This window comes from Pipistrellus hanaki, assembly GCF_964339955.1.
Source record: "Pipistrellus hanaki genome assembly, chromosome: 15".
Classification (NCBI taxonomy): Eukaryota; Metazoa; Chordata; class Mammalia; order Chiroptera; family Vespertilionidae; genus Pipistrellus; species Pipistrellus hanaki.
In genome coordinates this window covers 1,641,884-1,656,997 of record NC_140517.1, presented here as the reverse complement: position 1 = coordinate 1,656,997, position 15,114 = coordinate 1,641,884, and the positions used below count along the sequence as shown (strand labels likewise).

At 63.1% G+C, this 15,114-nt stretch overlaps 1 protein-coding gene across 6 annotated transcripts in view; it reads left to right on the top strand.

Annotated features, from left to right (window-relative positions):
- Positions 1-13,902, top strand: part of SIAH1 (siah E3 ubiquitin protein ligase 1) — a 216,834-nt gene extending 202,932 nt beyond the window's left edge. The window contains exons 2-3 of one of the 6 annotated variants that reach the window (XM_084905518.1): positions 4,754-4,828; positions 12,493-13,902. In XM_084905518.1, coding sequence (XP_084761644.1) covers positions 12,495-13,343 — 849 coding nt within the window. In that variant the 5' untranslated portion in view covers positions 4,754-4,828; positions 12,493-12,494 and the 3' untranslated portion in view covers positions 13,344-13,902. Of the gene's footprint in view, positions 1-4,684; positions 4,829-5,024; positions 5,218-10,800; positions 10,822-11,110; positions 11,238-12,492 lie in introns of those variants that run through there. The other 5 variants (XM_084905517.1, XM_084905520.1, XM_084905519.1 and 2 more) reach the window with 5 other exon arrangements.
- Positions 13,903-15,114: the final 1,212 nt, after the last annotated feature.

The following is a 15,114-nucleotide window of genomic DNA, read 5'->3' as shown; positions in this document are numbered from 1 at the left end:
CCTCGGCTCCTGGGAGCGCGGCTCGGCCCTCCAGGACAGGGCTCCCTTCCGCCCTGGGTCTGTGCGCCCCGAGGCCCTGTCCCCTCCGCGCCTCCTCCCCCACAGAGCGCCCCTTCCTCACCCCTTTCCACTGCGGCCCAGGACCCAGGCTCAGCGCCCTGAGCTCAGTGCAAGGTTCCCTCCAGGAGGGCAGGCACCTGCCCGTGGCCCCGGGAAGCCTGTCACGGGAAACGGAACAGACTTCTGGGCACTGAACCGCCGGCCCGGCTCAGGGGTGGAGCGTCGGCCTGGGAACCGGGAGGTCACGGTTCCATCCCCGTCAGGGCACAGGCCCGGGCTGCAGGCTCGATCCTCAGTGTGGGGCGTGCAGGAGGCAGCTGACCCATGATTCTCTCATCACTGACGTTTCTCTCTCTCTCTTCCTCTCTGAAATCAATAAAATGTATTAAAAAAATATATGGACCCATGGAGTGAGTTTGGGTGTCTCTTGGGGGAGAGGGGGAGACAGGGATTGTACGAACTGCAGTTGAGGGACTCGAAAGTTCTGGTAAGTGTTGTTACTGACGCGGCCCCTGCAGGCCACCGGGCATAGGAAACACCTGAATGGCCCTCCGCTCCTGGAACTCTGAGCACCTGCCCTTCCTCCTGAAGAAACAGTTAACGTGAGGCCCGGGAGCTTCCTGCAACCAGCTGGCCTCTGGGGTGCTCCCGCTGAGTCCCTGGCCTCTGGGGTGCTCCCGCTGGGTCCCCGGCCCCTGTGGGTGCTTCCTCTGGGTTCCCGGCCTCTATGGGGTGCTCCCGCTGGGTCCCCGGCCCCTATGGGTGCTCCCGCTGGGTCCCTGGCCCCTGTGGGTGCTCCCTCTGGGTCCCCGGCTCCTGTGGGTGCTCCCTCTGGGTCCCAGGCCTCTTCTCCACCGCCTTTGGCAGGACTCATTGGGGGTGCTGCTGAGTCCATCCACCAGGCGGAATCTTGAGTGTGTGTATGTGTGTTTGTGTGTGTGTGTGTGTGTGTGTATGTGAGAGTTTGTGTGTGTGTGTGTGAGAGTTTGTGTGTGTGTGTGTGTGTGTGTGTGTATGTGTGTGAGAGTTTGTGTGTGTGTGTGTGTGTGTGGGTGTGGGCGCGCGTGCGCTGGGGCAGGAGTGTCTGAGGCGGGGAACACTCTTCTGTCCTGACCGGCGGTCTGACCGGGAGGACCTGCCCTCCTTCCCACGCTGAGAGAATCGCGGAGGGAGGAGCCTCCGCTCTGAGGCCAGGAAGGCTCCGGGTGTCTGACAGCCGGGCTGAGCTCAGAGGCGGAGTGACAAATGGGGTTCCTGTCCTGGTGAGAGAGGAGACTGAAGTGGTTTCTTTCTTTCTCTTTCATTTAATATCTTATTTTTAGAAGTTTTATTTTTTTAAATACACTTTTATTGATTTCAGAGAGGGAGAGGGAGAGAGAGAGAGAGAGAAACATCAGTGATGAGTGAGAATTATGGACTGGCTGCCTCCTGCACGCCCCACAACCCGGGCCTGTGCCCTGACGGGGAATCGAACCCTGACCTCCTGGTTCATAGGTTGGTGCTAAACCACTGAGCCACACCAGTCTGGGCTAATATCTTTTTATTGATTTCAGAGAGGAATGGCAAGAGGGAGAGAGACAGAAACATCAATGATGACAGAGAATCATACCAGCTGCCTCCTGTGCACCCTGCACTGGGGATCCAGCCTGCAACCCCTGGCATATGCCCTGACCAGGAAGCGAACCAGGGACCCTTCAGTTCACAGGCCGATGCTCTATCCATTGAGCCAAACCAGCCAGGGCCAGAAGCCATTCCTTAGGCAAAGGGTGTGTGTGATCGCTTACAGACAAACAGCCTGGGAATGGCCCAGGAGGCGGGGCTTGGTCTTGTGAACTGGCCTTTGGCCAAACAGGGACACCGCCTCGGAGGTCACCCGCCCCCGGAGGTCCCCGTGCGGCCGCCGCCGGTCATGGCGGCCTCGAGGGCGGCCTTGCCGGGGGCTGAGTGTCACCGGCAGCAACGCGCTCTGGCTGGGAGAGGACAGCAGGCGCCTGAGGGCCCACTCACCAGGCGGCCGGGGACTGGCAGGGGCTGGAGGAGTGAGCAACCCTCAGGGAGGCACCACCGCAGGGGGGGCAGGGAGTGGACGGGGGCGACCGATGACGGTTCTCTCACACGGATGCCTCCTCTCCCTCCCTCCCCCTCCCCCCTCCCTCTCCCTGTCTCTCAAAACCAATAAAAAAAACATACCCTCAGGTGAGGATTTTAAATATCAGGTTGTGATTAGGGGCGGGGGGGAGGGACATGGAGGGGATAAACCGTGATGGAAAAATAAAAACTGTGTTTTGGTTAATCCTCACCCGATTTAGTTAATCACATTTCCCCCCTGGACTTTCAGAAAGTGGAAGGGATGGAGGGAGGGAGGGAGGGAGGGAGGGAGGGAGGGAGGAAAGGAGGGCGGGAAACATTGATGTGAGAGAGACACATGATTGGTTGCCTCCCACTCGGATCCTGACCCGGCCGGCCGGGAACGAACCCAGGTTCATGCCCTTGACCCACAATCGAACCCGAGACCCGACGCTCGGCGGCTGAGCCACACAGGCGGGGGCTGAAGTAAACGGATTGAAACGCAGGGACCACTGCAGGGCCCGGAGCACGTCCCGCTGAGCCCTCTGTCCCCTCCGCCGCCCGGCGAAGCCTCGGCGTGGAAGGCAGAGCCACGGGGGAGGTGCCAGCGAGTGGGCGCTGGCCTCGGACCTACCTTAAACGCCGTTCCTGTGAGGGCGCCCCCTTTGGTGGAGGGGAAAGAGGGCAGTCAGGCCTGCGCTGTCTCCGGAGCCGTCCCTGTCCCCAGGGCCAGCTCCAGGCTCAGCACGCCCGGCCCAGGTTCCAGGGAGCAGAGGGAACCGCCACTGGATGGACCTCAGGGGACCAGGAGGCTCCCTCCCCCGACGTGCTCTCCCCAGTGGCCGGGCGCCCACCCTCAGGCCCACGAGCGGAGCGCTGCCTGGCGGGCCCCCAGGTCCCCACGCTGCTCTGTGGAGACCCCGGTCAGGGAGCAGGGCCTGCCTGGCGGGCCCCCAGGTCCCCACGCTGCTCTGTCACCCCCTGGCCCGTGAGGGACGCCGGGACCCAGCGGGCTGTTTCCTCCCAGTGCTTACAAATTATTTGTTTTTTTATTTTTTTTAAGAAATATTTTATTGATTTCAGAGAAGGAGAGAGACATCGGCTGGCTCCTGCCGCCCCACACTGGGAATCGAGCCCGCAACCCAGGCCTGTGCCCTGACTGGGAACTGAACCGTGACCTCCTGGCTCATAGGTCGATGCTCAACTACAGAGCCACGATGTACCTACCTGTATAGTTTAAGTTTAAACAATGTGGCTCTCCAAAGAAATGTCAATCCTTGTCCTGTTGATATTGGACTCGGTTGACTAATGGGTTTGCCGACCACTGCCCTAGCTGGTTTGGCTCAGTGGATAGAGCGTGGGCCAGTGGATTGAAGGGTCCAGGGTTCGATTCCAATCAAGGGCACACGCCTTGGCTGTGAGTTTGATCCCCAGTGTGGGGCATGCCGGAGACAGCCGATCCATGATCCCTTCTCATTATTGATGTTTCTCTCTTCCCCCTCTCCCTCCCTCTCTGAAGTCAATAAAAATATATTAAAAAAAGAACACTAGGCTTTTCCCTTTCTGGACCTCAACAGACAGTTTGGATTTGCTGATGGTCCCCAGGAAGACTTGGGCCACAAGAAGTATTCAGGGGAGCAGAGCAGCCACAGGACGGATGGCCCATGGCAGCCACGGGCCGCGGCCGGAGGGCGGGAGCCAGCAGCCTGCAGGGCCGGGGCCACGGGGGAAAGCGGAGCTGAGCGCTGCCGGGACAGCCTGCTACCAACCAGCTGGGCGGGGGAGTCCCGGGAGGGCGCTAACAAGTGAAAGTCACTGTCTCCACGTGGGCGGTTTGGGTTTCCCCGCGGAGCTGTGGCCGGGGCGGGAAATGCCGGGCGCCCTGGGCGCTCCCGTGAGCGCGGAGGGCGGCCCCAGCCCGGGGTCATCTCCCTCCGGGGACATCTCCCTCCGGGGTCTCTCCCTCCGGTTTGCTGGCGGAGAAGGCGGAGCCCCGGAACCTCCAGGCGAACACCGGGCTCGCCTTTCCGCCGGAACAAACCTTGGAACGAGCCCCGCTCTGGGGGGGCCGAGAGGGGGGAAGAGCAGCTCGAACCCCAGGGCGGGGGCCTGGCGCCTTCAGTTTGGGGGACCCTCAGGATGGGCCCGACGGCCGCCGGGAGGGCAGCGGGCAGGCCCGCAGGCGCTGAGCGAGCCCGGCCACCGGCGGCCCGGATCGCCTTCCCGGCCCCGCGACCCCTCGAGCCCCGGACCGAGCCCCCGAGCGAGGAAGCCGGGGCCCCGCAGCGGCGTCGATCCCCGTCCGCGGGCGCCGAGCGAGGAGCCGAACTCCCGCCGCCGCCGGCCCAGGCCCCGCCCCCGGCCCCGCCCCCAGGCCCGCGCGTGCGCGCTGTGCGCCCGCCGCCGCGCCTGCGCAGGAAGCCCCGCCCGGCGCGCGGGGCCGCGCTCCATGGCGGCCGCCGCAGAGAGAGGCGTTTAGCGGGGGCGCGCGGCGGCTCGAGGACGCGCGGGCGGCGGCGGCGGCGGCGGCGGCGGCGGGGGGAGCGGCGGCCGTTGCGGGGCGCGCTCTCGAGCGGCGGCGGCGGCGGCGGCCCAGCGAGCCCGGCGGCGGCGGCGCGGCGGGGAGGCGGGGGCTGCCGCGGCGGCGGCGACGGGGCGCGTGTGGCCGGGGCCCGGGTCCCGGCGCGCCCTCCGCCCTCAGGTGAGTGCGGCGGCGGCGGGAGGAGGAGCGCGGGGCCTCGGGAGCAGGCCCGGCGGCGGCGGCGGGAGGGCGCGGCGGCGGCCGGCGCCTTTGTCCGGGTCCGGGCCCCGGGCCGCCCCCGCCGCCGCCGCCCGGGCCGCGGGGAGGGGCGCGCGCCGGCGGGAAGGGCCGCGGTCGCCCGCGGGGGAGGCGGGCCGGCGGGAGGCGGGCCGGTCTTTGTTGCGGAGGGGCCGGTGCGCGGCCAACATGGCGGAGGTCAGCTGAGCGGCCGCCCGGCCTGCTTTGTGCGGGGCGCGCGGCGCCTCCCGTCTGTGGCGTCGGCGGAGGTGGCGCCGCCGCCGGGAGGCTCCGCTGCTGCCCGTGCGCCCCGGTGCCCGCCGCGCGCCCCGGTACTTTGGGGGCCCCGGGCCCCGGGGTGCGGCGGGCCTGCGGGGTCCCCGCCGGGGAGGCGCCGGGTGCGCGGCGGGGGGACCGGCCGGAGCCGGTGTCACGGTCCCCGCGGCCGGAGGACGCGGCCCCGCCCGGCCCCCCGGGCTCCGCCGGGCACCGGGGCGGGGAGCGCGCTCGGGGGTCGGGCCCCGCTCGGGCGCCAGCCCTGCCCGCCGGCCGGTGACCTTGGGCGGGAGCCCGCGCCTCGCTCTGCCTCCCGCTCCTGCTGCTCCGCGAAATGGGTCAGGCGGCTCCGCCCCCGGGGCGCCGGCCGGGCCGGGAGGCGGGGGCGGGGGGCGGGGGGCCGGGCCCGGGGGGCGCGCGGCGGGGCGGCTGCTCCGGTCCAAACTGGGGGCCTCCGCCGGCGGGGCCGTGGGGAGCGCGGGGCACGGTCCCGGGGGTTCCTTTCGGAGCCGGTTGTGGTCGGCGGGGAGAGGCGGCTGGGGGCCGGGGGACAGGTGCGGGCCCGGGAGGGCGGGAGGGCGGGAGGGGAGAGGCCCGCGCCCGGCTCACACGCGGAGGGTGGGGGCTGAGCGCCCGGGGTTGCGGCCGGAGTGACTGACCGGAGGCGCGGTGCCCGGTGGCCACCCCCGGGGGCCATTCCTGGAGAGCAGAGCCCGGGCCCTGGCCGTCCGTCTGTCCGGCCGTCCCCCGGAGGCAGCTCCGCCGGGCGGAGAGGGCTTGGTCAGCGGACAGGAGGACTGGGGACACGCAGGTTTTGAGGCTAAAGCGGGTTAAACAAAGGTGCAGGCTGTTTTCTGAGGTGCTGGTGGCTCTGGACATTAAAGACAGGACTCCGGTGCCCGGGAACGGTGAGTGCAGCCCGTGCTTTGCCACATATTTTCTTTCTGTTCTGGACTCGGCCTGCGGGACGCCCGCCCCCTGGCCCTTTTCCAGCGCGATCTAGCCGCATTTAGTGATGTTTCTCCCGAAGCGAGCGAGTAGATGGGGAGACGGATCTTCTCTGGACAAGTGTCCCGCAGGCTGCAAATTTGTTTCAGTTCAGCTTCACATCGGTTGCCTCTAAGCGCTGGGAATTCTCACAGAACTGCGGCGGAGCAGTCCTCTGGCCTCTGACGTTAGGATATTGTAGCCGGGCTGAAGCCAGCCGGAGTTACAGAGGGGATGTCTGGCCGGGGCGGCGGTGACAGACGGAGTTGAGAATCGGGCTTCTCTCCCGTGTTTGAAAGCAGGTCTTACATAACAGGCCGGTGACCGCTCACACCGGAGAGCAGTGCGTCCACTCAGTGTCTAAGGATGGGGTTTTCCCTCTTCCAGAAACCTGTCACAGACGTTTACTTCAATCACGGCTTTTCTGTGCACCCTTGTAGAAGATTCTGGATGTTTTTGGTATGGACCTCACTACCGGCATAATTAATATATGAAACCCTAGCCTACCCGCCACTCCCCCCACCTCCTCCAAAAACAAACCCAAACCTGGGGTAAAACCCTCCTCTTCACAGTGTTTCTCCGAGGGTTTCTCTCCGCAGCGATCTCTGTGCGGCGAGGGAGTGGGCACCGTGGGCGCAGGGACGGGCCTCTGTGCCCGCGTGTCCGAGCGCCCGGCACTCCACGGCGGTGCTTGCTGAACTGCGGACTCACGTTCTCTTGCCTGTAGGCCATCTCTAAATGACTCCGTGTTTAGGAGCAGTCTTAGATGCGCAGCAAAGAGAAGGGACTGAGACCCCTGAGCACCCGTCCCCTCACAGCGGCCTGCTCTCAGCTCCCCGCTCCGTGTGTTGGTGGTGGTTACCATTGACGCAACTGCACTGACACACGTCATCACCACGTTATCCTGCTTTACATTCCACTTCACTCGTGCTGACAAGTGCAACATGAGATTGCACTTTTATATATTAGGGTGCTGCTTCTGCTGTCGGTTATCTCAAATCTGGCGTTGTGCCCCCTCCTTTTCACCTTCATAGTCCTTCCCTTCTGCCTCTGAGTGGCCTGCCTGCGTGGGCCTCTAACACAGTGACAGGTGCCAGGACAGAGCCCCCAGGTCCTCATGGACGAAGGACACAGCCCCGAGCTGCTCTCCGCTGCTCCCCTGCCATCCCCCGTGCTTGCAGGTGCGCATACTCTGCTTCCTCTTCCTGCGCAGCTCCAGGCTCAGCTGGACTGAACCCCTCAGTTCCTCCGGACCGCCCGCTGACTGGCGCCCTCTCCGCGTGGCCCCTGAGCTGGAGGTTTCTCTGAACTCCAACAGACCTCGGTCTCGGTGGGGACCTTGTCTTCCGCCTCACCGGCCTGGCCCCGGTTCTTTCTGTGTCCGGCACACGTCTGTGCCTCTGCTCGCGATTGTCTCCATCTCCCTCCGGGCCCCTCGGCAGGTGAGGCAGCTCCACGCCGCGGTTCCCACGTGAGAGCAGCTCCATGTCTGCGGCCTCTGCTGTGTCCCGACACCGTGGCTGCGGAGAGCCAGCCCTCCAGGACCGGAAGGCCCAGGCTCAGTCCCTCCGCAGTCTGTGACCTTAAGCCTCCTGAAAGCAGGGACAGCGCCTGCTTTGCACCTGAAGGCACAGTGCAAAGAACGCACTTCATTATTCTAAACCAGGGGTCTTCAAACTACGGCCTGCGGGCCACTTGCGGCCCGCAGAGGAGTCTGATCCGGCCCGCCAGGTTTTTTGGGCAGTGAGCACAGCCGAGGTGTTACAGTAGGAATTAGTAGTTCATATAGTCCGGCCCTCCAGCTCTCTGAGGGACCATGATCTGGCCCCCACTTTAAAAAGTTTGAGGACCCCTGTTCTAAAACCACTGGAGTGAGTTACCGAATTTCTCTAAATATTACCACGCGTGTGCCAGTGGGGGGCGGGACAGGATGACCACGTGATGGTCCCATGAGGAGTCCAGGGCTGGATCCAGGCGCCAGGACCTGCTGTGGGAGGGGACGCTGCCCATGAATTGAAGGAGCAGGCAGGCCCTGCGGCGGAGGGACGGGCCGCAGAGAGGAGCTGGAGCCGGTGGGGAGGGGGGGGGTGAGCGAGGAAGCGCACTGAGGCACCCTCCGAAGTCTCAGGAGGAGCTCAGCTCTGTAACTTGGAGCCGGGCTGCCTGGGGGGGCAGGGAGGGAGGCCTGCCTGGGCGCTGGATGGAGGAGCGGCCGGGCAGGAGGGAGGGGATGGGCTCCACGTGTGCTGGAGGCAGAATGAGTGGGACTCGCCGATGGGTGAGGTCTGGAGTGAGGGGCCCGGGATCCAGTGGTTTCGGGGTGAGCCGCTGTGCGGGTCCGGGTGCTGTTGACCAAGCCAGGAAAGACTAGAAGAGGGAGCCAGGGGGCGGGACAAAGACCGGAAGTCCTGATTTGTGAAGCTGAGTACCTGAGAGAGCAGAATGATGGGGGGGTAGAGGCAGCTGTGTGGCCACAGAGGGGGATGGGGACAGCCTGTGGGTGTCGGAGCAGAATGCCCGGCAGAGGAGGGAGCGGTGGGTGCAGAGAAGGGCTGTGCCCATGCCCGGGCCGTGTGCCAGCTCCTGCTGTGGCTCCTGCAGGAGGCGGGGAAGGAGAGCATCCTGGTTAGTGCAGCCACAACTCCTCAGGGGTCACGGCCGCGTCCTGGCTGACCTCTCCACTCGCTTCAGAATGCAGCTTTTACTGACTTTGTTTCCACACTTCTCAGCTAGACTCATGCTTACGAAGCAGCTTCCTTATCGTCCCCTTTGGAGGAAATACAGCTAAAACCACCGCCCCCCACCCAGATAGCTGGCCGGGTCAGCTGGGGGCGGCTTCCCGGTGGCCCACGCCGCCCCGGCCTCCCTGCAGGGTCGGGTCCGAAGGAGCCGAGGAGGCCTCGCCGGGCCCGGCCCGTCGGCCTGCTTTTCCCGGGGAAGCTTAGTTGTGCGGAGCGTGTTAGCGCCCCCAATGGGCTGGAGGCCCGTCCTCTGGGAAGTGGAGGGGACCGGTGCGCCCCGGGCGGCTGTGGGCTTGTGCTTCCCGGCCCCTCACTGGTCTCGGTGGATGCGGTTGGTGAAAAGCTGAGCTCTGGAGCCGGCGTGGGAGAGTGCTCCTGGCTGAGAAGGTCCTTCGCGGCTCGCTGCACGGGCAGCCAGTGAGGGGCCCGGATCGTCACAAACACGCTGTCCCCGTCCACCGGAGGCCCCTCTGCATGGCGGCCTGGCCCCCGGCGAGGCCTCCAGCCAAGGGAGGAGGCCTCAGCCAGCACCTGCTCGGGACTTGGATCTCCTCTGATAGACGTTACCCACCTTCCTTAATCCACACAAAGCCACCGAGGCTGGAAATGGCCCAGCGTTACAGTTTGGGGGCTGGAGGAGGGGGTGGAGGGTGGTGGCTGGGCCTGAATGCAGCCCAGGTGACTCCAGTGAGCTCTGCTGTTGCTGCCCCAACGCCCTCGGAGGATTCTGTGGAGCACGGACCGCAGGTGGCGGGGAGGTCTGTGCGGCCGGGACGTTTGGGGAAAGGGAAACTGCTCAAGGAGTCGCCCCCCTTTGCTTGCTGGGAGCCTCTGGGTTCTGCCTCACTGCTGTTTGGGAAGTTTCTCTGCCCAAAGCTTTGGCAGCCCCCTCCCCGCAGAGACCTGAGGCTGTGAGTGCATCCTGGAAGGGGTGACGGGGGTCACAGTAATTTGTATTTGTCAGCTGCAAGGCCCCTGTCCGAGGAGCTGCAGGCAGAGGCTGGTGGGAACAGTCTGATGGGCGGCCTGGCGCTGGGCGCTGCTGGGAAAGGGGCGGGCAGGCCGCCTGCGGGTTTGGGGCGCCCGCCCGGCGGCTCTAATGACAGGCCGGGCAGTGCGGGCGCGGGCCGGGCGGGGAGGGCCGGGCTGGAGCCGAACCAGCCGCTCCGGCCGGGCTACCGAGGCCGCGGGCGGACGGCTCCCCGGGGGCGGGGCTGCCGGTGGGGGCGGAGTGGGAGTCGGCGCTAGGTGTGCGGGTGGGGGTGTGGGTGTAGATGGTGGTGTTGGGTGGGGCCGAGGGTAGAAATGGGGAAGCGAGTTAGGAAGGGGAAGGGGCGGTCCGGCCGGGCGCCTGCAGCTCGGGCGGCAGCCACGGCCCACCCTGAACTGAGCTGGGCGGGGCCGGGGTGGCCCTGGGCCGGGTGGGCGGGGCCTGTGGGCCCCCCTCTCCCCCCTCCCGGCCCGGGCCCCGCCGGCCCCGCCGGCCCCGCCCCGCCCCGCCCCGCCCCGCCCCGCCCCGCAGGGCCTCCGGCCGCCCGGGCCCGCCCTCCTCCCTGTCCCCCGTCCCGGCTCAGCCGGCGGCCGCTCCAGAGGGCTCCCCGCCGCCTCCGCCGCCGACAGGCCGGGGCCTGCCCTGCCCATGGGCCCGGGGCGGGGGCCTGCCGGGCGGCGCCGCGATGGCGCCCGCGTGGTGGAGGCGCCGGGGTCTGAGCCGCGGAGGAGAGGCCTCCCCTCCGGCCTCCGCGGAGCGGGGCGCGCACGGAGGGGCCCCCCTGGGGCCGGCGGACCGCCTCCCCGCCGCGCAGGAGCGGAAGCCGCTCCGGGCCCTGCGCGCGGCCGGCCGCCTGGCGCCCCTGCCCGGGGGCTGCGGCCCGCTCCGCCTGGGCGGCGTCCTGCTCCCCTGCTGGCCGGCCGGGACCCGCCGGAGAAGAGGTACCTGGGCCTCTGGCCGGGCGCGCACAGCCCTCACGGGGAACCGCCGGGGGGCCGGGCCCTGCAGGTCTCCGCTCACTGGCTCCCCCTGCAGGGCACACCGCGCCCTCCCGAGCGCCCAGGCTCTGGGTCCGGGCTGTGGGCGCTTTTCTGGCCGAGGCGGCCCTGGGCCACCTTTGGAGCTGGAGGGACTGGCAGCTCCATGCCATGCGGGTCCCCTTCACAGGAAGCACGGCGCGTTCGCCCGCCTCCCACTGGGCACAGGGTTTAAGCGGTGCTCCCTCCCCACCGGCCCATTGAACTTGGACCTGAACTGTTGTCCACTGCTCGTAGCCAGCAGTTGCACAGGGCCCTCCTGTGGGTTACACCAGCTTGCAGACATACCAGGGGCCTGACCCCATCGTGAGCGGGTGCAGGTCAGTGACTGGGAGGCGTCGGGGCTTAGCCTTCTGCGCCCCTTTCCAATGGTCCTGCACTCGGGGCACAGCTGGCCAGGAAGCGGGCATGGGGCCACACTGGGCCTCTTCCGCTGACAGCAGCACGGACCATCCCGGGCCCTGGGCCTCTGCACTCGCTCCTGGGGGCTGGGCCCTGCTGCTGGGGCCTCAGGTGAAGAGCATTGACCTTGCCGTCCTGCCTCCCCGTGAGGGCTGCGCTCTGCAGGGGTTCTGCTCCACTTTCCTTGAACTTCAGGATGTTTTCGTGAGAGCGGGCTTGATCTCCTTTTTGCACTCTCAGCCCCTGTGTTAGGGTGTAGAATGGAGTAATGTAGGACCCCAAGTGGCACTTACAGGGTCACATTGGTAGCCAGCATCGTTTTTCCCCTTTCCTTTCTTGTTAGCAGCATTTTCAAAGGTAAATTCTTTGCAACAGAGTAACAGTTATAATTGAGACATTAACTCTGAGGCATTGAGTTTTAATTTAGTAGAAACGTGGCTGATGGAGTTAATGGTCTGCTCTCAGACCAGCTGAACCCAAGACACAGGTCCGTCCCGGGGAAGGTGCGTCCTCTCGCTCACTCGGCCGAGTGCCGCCCCCTGCTGGCCGTGTCTCCGGGCGGAGTTCTGTGTCCGCACAGCGAGCCTGGCACGGGGAAGTGCTTTACTGGGGACACCCAGGCCGTGCCCTGCTTTCATCTTCCCTCTGGGACTTCAGCGACTTCGTCTCTCAGCTGCTTGGGGTCCCGGTTGTATGTCAGCCTCCCTCCAAGGCATCCAAGGGTGGTCTCACCTTCCCTCTTAGTGAGGAAGTCTGTGCGTTCGGAACACCATGACGAGAGGTTTCACCCAGCCTGTAACTCCTCATCAAATGCATCTTATACGTGATTCCTTTTTAACCATTTGTTTCCCTTGTTTGCTCACAAGAGGTTTTGCATGAGTCCTGGCCGGTTGGCTCAGTGAGGATAGAGCATCAGCCTGGGGACAGAAGGGTCTCGGGTTCGATTCCGATCCAGGGCACATGCCTGGGTTGAGGGCTCGACCCCTAGTAGGGTTGTGCAGGGGACAGCCGATGAATGATTCTCTCTCGTTATTGATGTTTCTCTCCGTCTCTGAAATCGATAAAAATATCTTTAAAATTTTTTTTTGCATGAAACACATGACTTTATGAACCAAGTTACAACGACGGTGACTTTTGTCCTTCCTCCTCTTACTTTGTTTGTTTCTGTTTTAGAAATGAGCCGCCAGACTGCGACAGCGTTACCGACTGGGACCTCCAAGTGCACTCCGTCCCAGAGGGTGCCCGCCCTGACGGGCACCACCGCGTCCAACAATGACCTGGCCAGCCTCTTCGAGTGTCCCGTCTGCTTTGACTATGTGCTGCCGCCCATCCTCCAGTGCCAGAGCGGCCACCTTGTCTGTAGCAACTGTCGCCCGAAGCTCACGTGCTGTCCCACCTGCCGGGGGCCCCTGGGGTCCATCCGCAACCTGGCGATGGAGAAGGTGGCCAACTCCGTCCTCTTCCCCTGTAAGTACGCCTCCTCCGGCTGCGAGATCACGCTGCCGCACACGGAGAAGGCGGACCACGAGGAGCTCTGCGAGTTCCGGCCTTACTCCTGCCCGTGCCCCGGCGCCTCCTGCAAGTGGCAGGGCTCGCTGGACGCCGTGATGCCGCACCTGATGCACCAGCACAAGTCCATCACCACGCTGCAGGGCGAGGACATCGTCTTCCTGGCCACGGACATCAACCTGCCGGGCGCCGTGGACTGGGTCATGATGCAGTCCTGCTTCGGCTTCCACTTCATGCTGGTCCTGGAGAAGCAGGAGAAGTACGACGGCCACCAGCAGTTCTTCGCCATCGTGCAGCTGATCGGCACGCGCAAGCAGGCGGAGAATTTCGCTTATCGACTCGAGCTGAACGGCCACAGGCGGCGATTGACTTGGGAAGCCACTCCGCGGTCGATTCACGAGGGAATCGCGACAGCCATCATGAACAGCGACTGTCTAGTCTTTGACACCAGCATCGCACAGCTTTTTGCAGAAAATGGCAACTTAGGCATCAATGTAACTATTTCCATGTGTTGAAGTGGCAATCCGACGTTTTCTGGCCAGTGTTTAACCTTTGCGTTCACTTTCAGAGAACGGGCCGCCTCCGCCCGCCCGCCCCCGAGACTGTCGGTAGGTGGCGCTAGTCCCATGAAGGTAAATAAACGGAAAGGCTGTTCAATACAGGAAACGGCTGCATGTAGTAACACTAATATATTTAAAATAAGTCAACAGTAAACCACTGAAAAAATATATATATACACCCAAGACGGGCATCTTTTGTATTAAGAAAGGAAGCATTGTAAAATAACCCTGGATTTGTGCTTGTTGTAGATTGAGTGTACTGTTGAAAACTACTTTTGTTTCTGGGTGTGAGTGGGTGAGTGTGTGGATGCGTGTGTGGGTGCGAGTGCGTGTTTGGGGTTTTTTCTTCCTTTAACTGACAAGCCATGTTGAGTGGTCTTGGGCCACTGCTTCCCCTCTTTTGAGTCAATACATAGTGCTGCTGTGTGTGTATATATTTTTTGTGTGTATTTGCTAATTTTTATTAATTCTAGTTTTTCATTAAATAAATTTGACTTTCTTTTCTGTAATTCAACCTTTTCCCATCTTTTTTTTTTGTACCTTTTTTAAAGTTAGTGTTTTTTTTGATATGCATACTTGTTTAAGGTAAAGTTTATACATATGTGTTCCATACATATTTTTTCTCCCCATTAATCAGTTTATTAGAAATACTTTAAATTCAGCCATCTTGTGAAGATGCGAGTTCCAGAAAGGCGAGGGAACATCGTGAGGAAGATCAGAAGCTGCTTATCGCACCTGGAAGATGGTTGGTTGGTCGGTCTCTTTCTCTTTTTTCCCAGTTGAGTCATGCCTTCAAATTTATTTTTTCAAAGGTAGTAGGATATACTGATTTTAAAAAAATATTGATAAATCAGCCTCCCCCCAATATCTTGGACAAATCACATATGTTTAAAATTTGTTCTCTCGTATTTATTGGTTTTGCAAAAGAAGGCATCATCTCACACAGTATTTGTAATTAAAAGCAAAGCATTTGTTTAAAAAAAGGCAGTTTGCAAAAAAAAAATGTTTTTGGTCTTTTTATAATTCTCATTAAAAGAATATCTGGCAAATTAAAAACTCTTTGTGTTGCTTTAGCTCTAAGTTGATAAATATCCAAAGCTGTTTTCCTGTCCGATTCTGTGCTTCACAGCAGGAATCAGGGCAGGTTTGGAATGTAAGAGTTTTACTGTAAAGCACGGCACAGGCCGCAGCGAGCCCGGGCCCGCCTCGCCCTGCCGGGACCCTGGCACCCACCGGCAGGCTGGGCGGCGTGTGGCGTACAGACCCCATGCTCCTCCGAGAACTCGCAGTGTCCTGACGTACCTGTGCTTCCTTCCGGCCGGAGTAGAAGACTGCAGCCCGTTACTGGCTGGATGGTCGTCGGAATGGACGGTATTTCCCTCTGTGTTCTAGTCTCCGCGAACAGCACACTGGCGGTGCGCTGGTAAGGAGAGCTGTGGCCCAGGAAGCTCCACCTGACCTGGTGGTCCCAGTCCTGGGTGAGTCGGGGGAGAGGAGCAGAGAGCCCGCAGGCGGGGACTCGGCACAGGCAGGCGGGGGGAGGCTGCGGGTCAGGGTGACGGGCGTGGGGCCAGCCCATAAAGGTCGGCGGCCTCCCTCTGGTGCCTGGACTTTGTATGTAAGGTGCCCGGCATTCGGGGCCGGCGTGTTTCTAACGTGTGCCTGCATGATGTTGCGTGTGCTGCTTCCCTCCGCTACGTGGGGACGTGTGGGCCTCCGCAGGCGT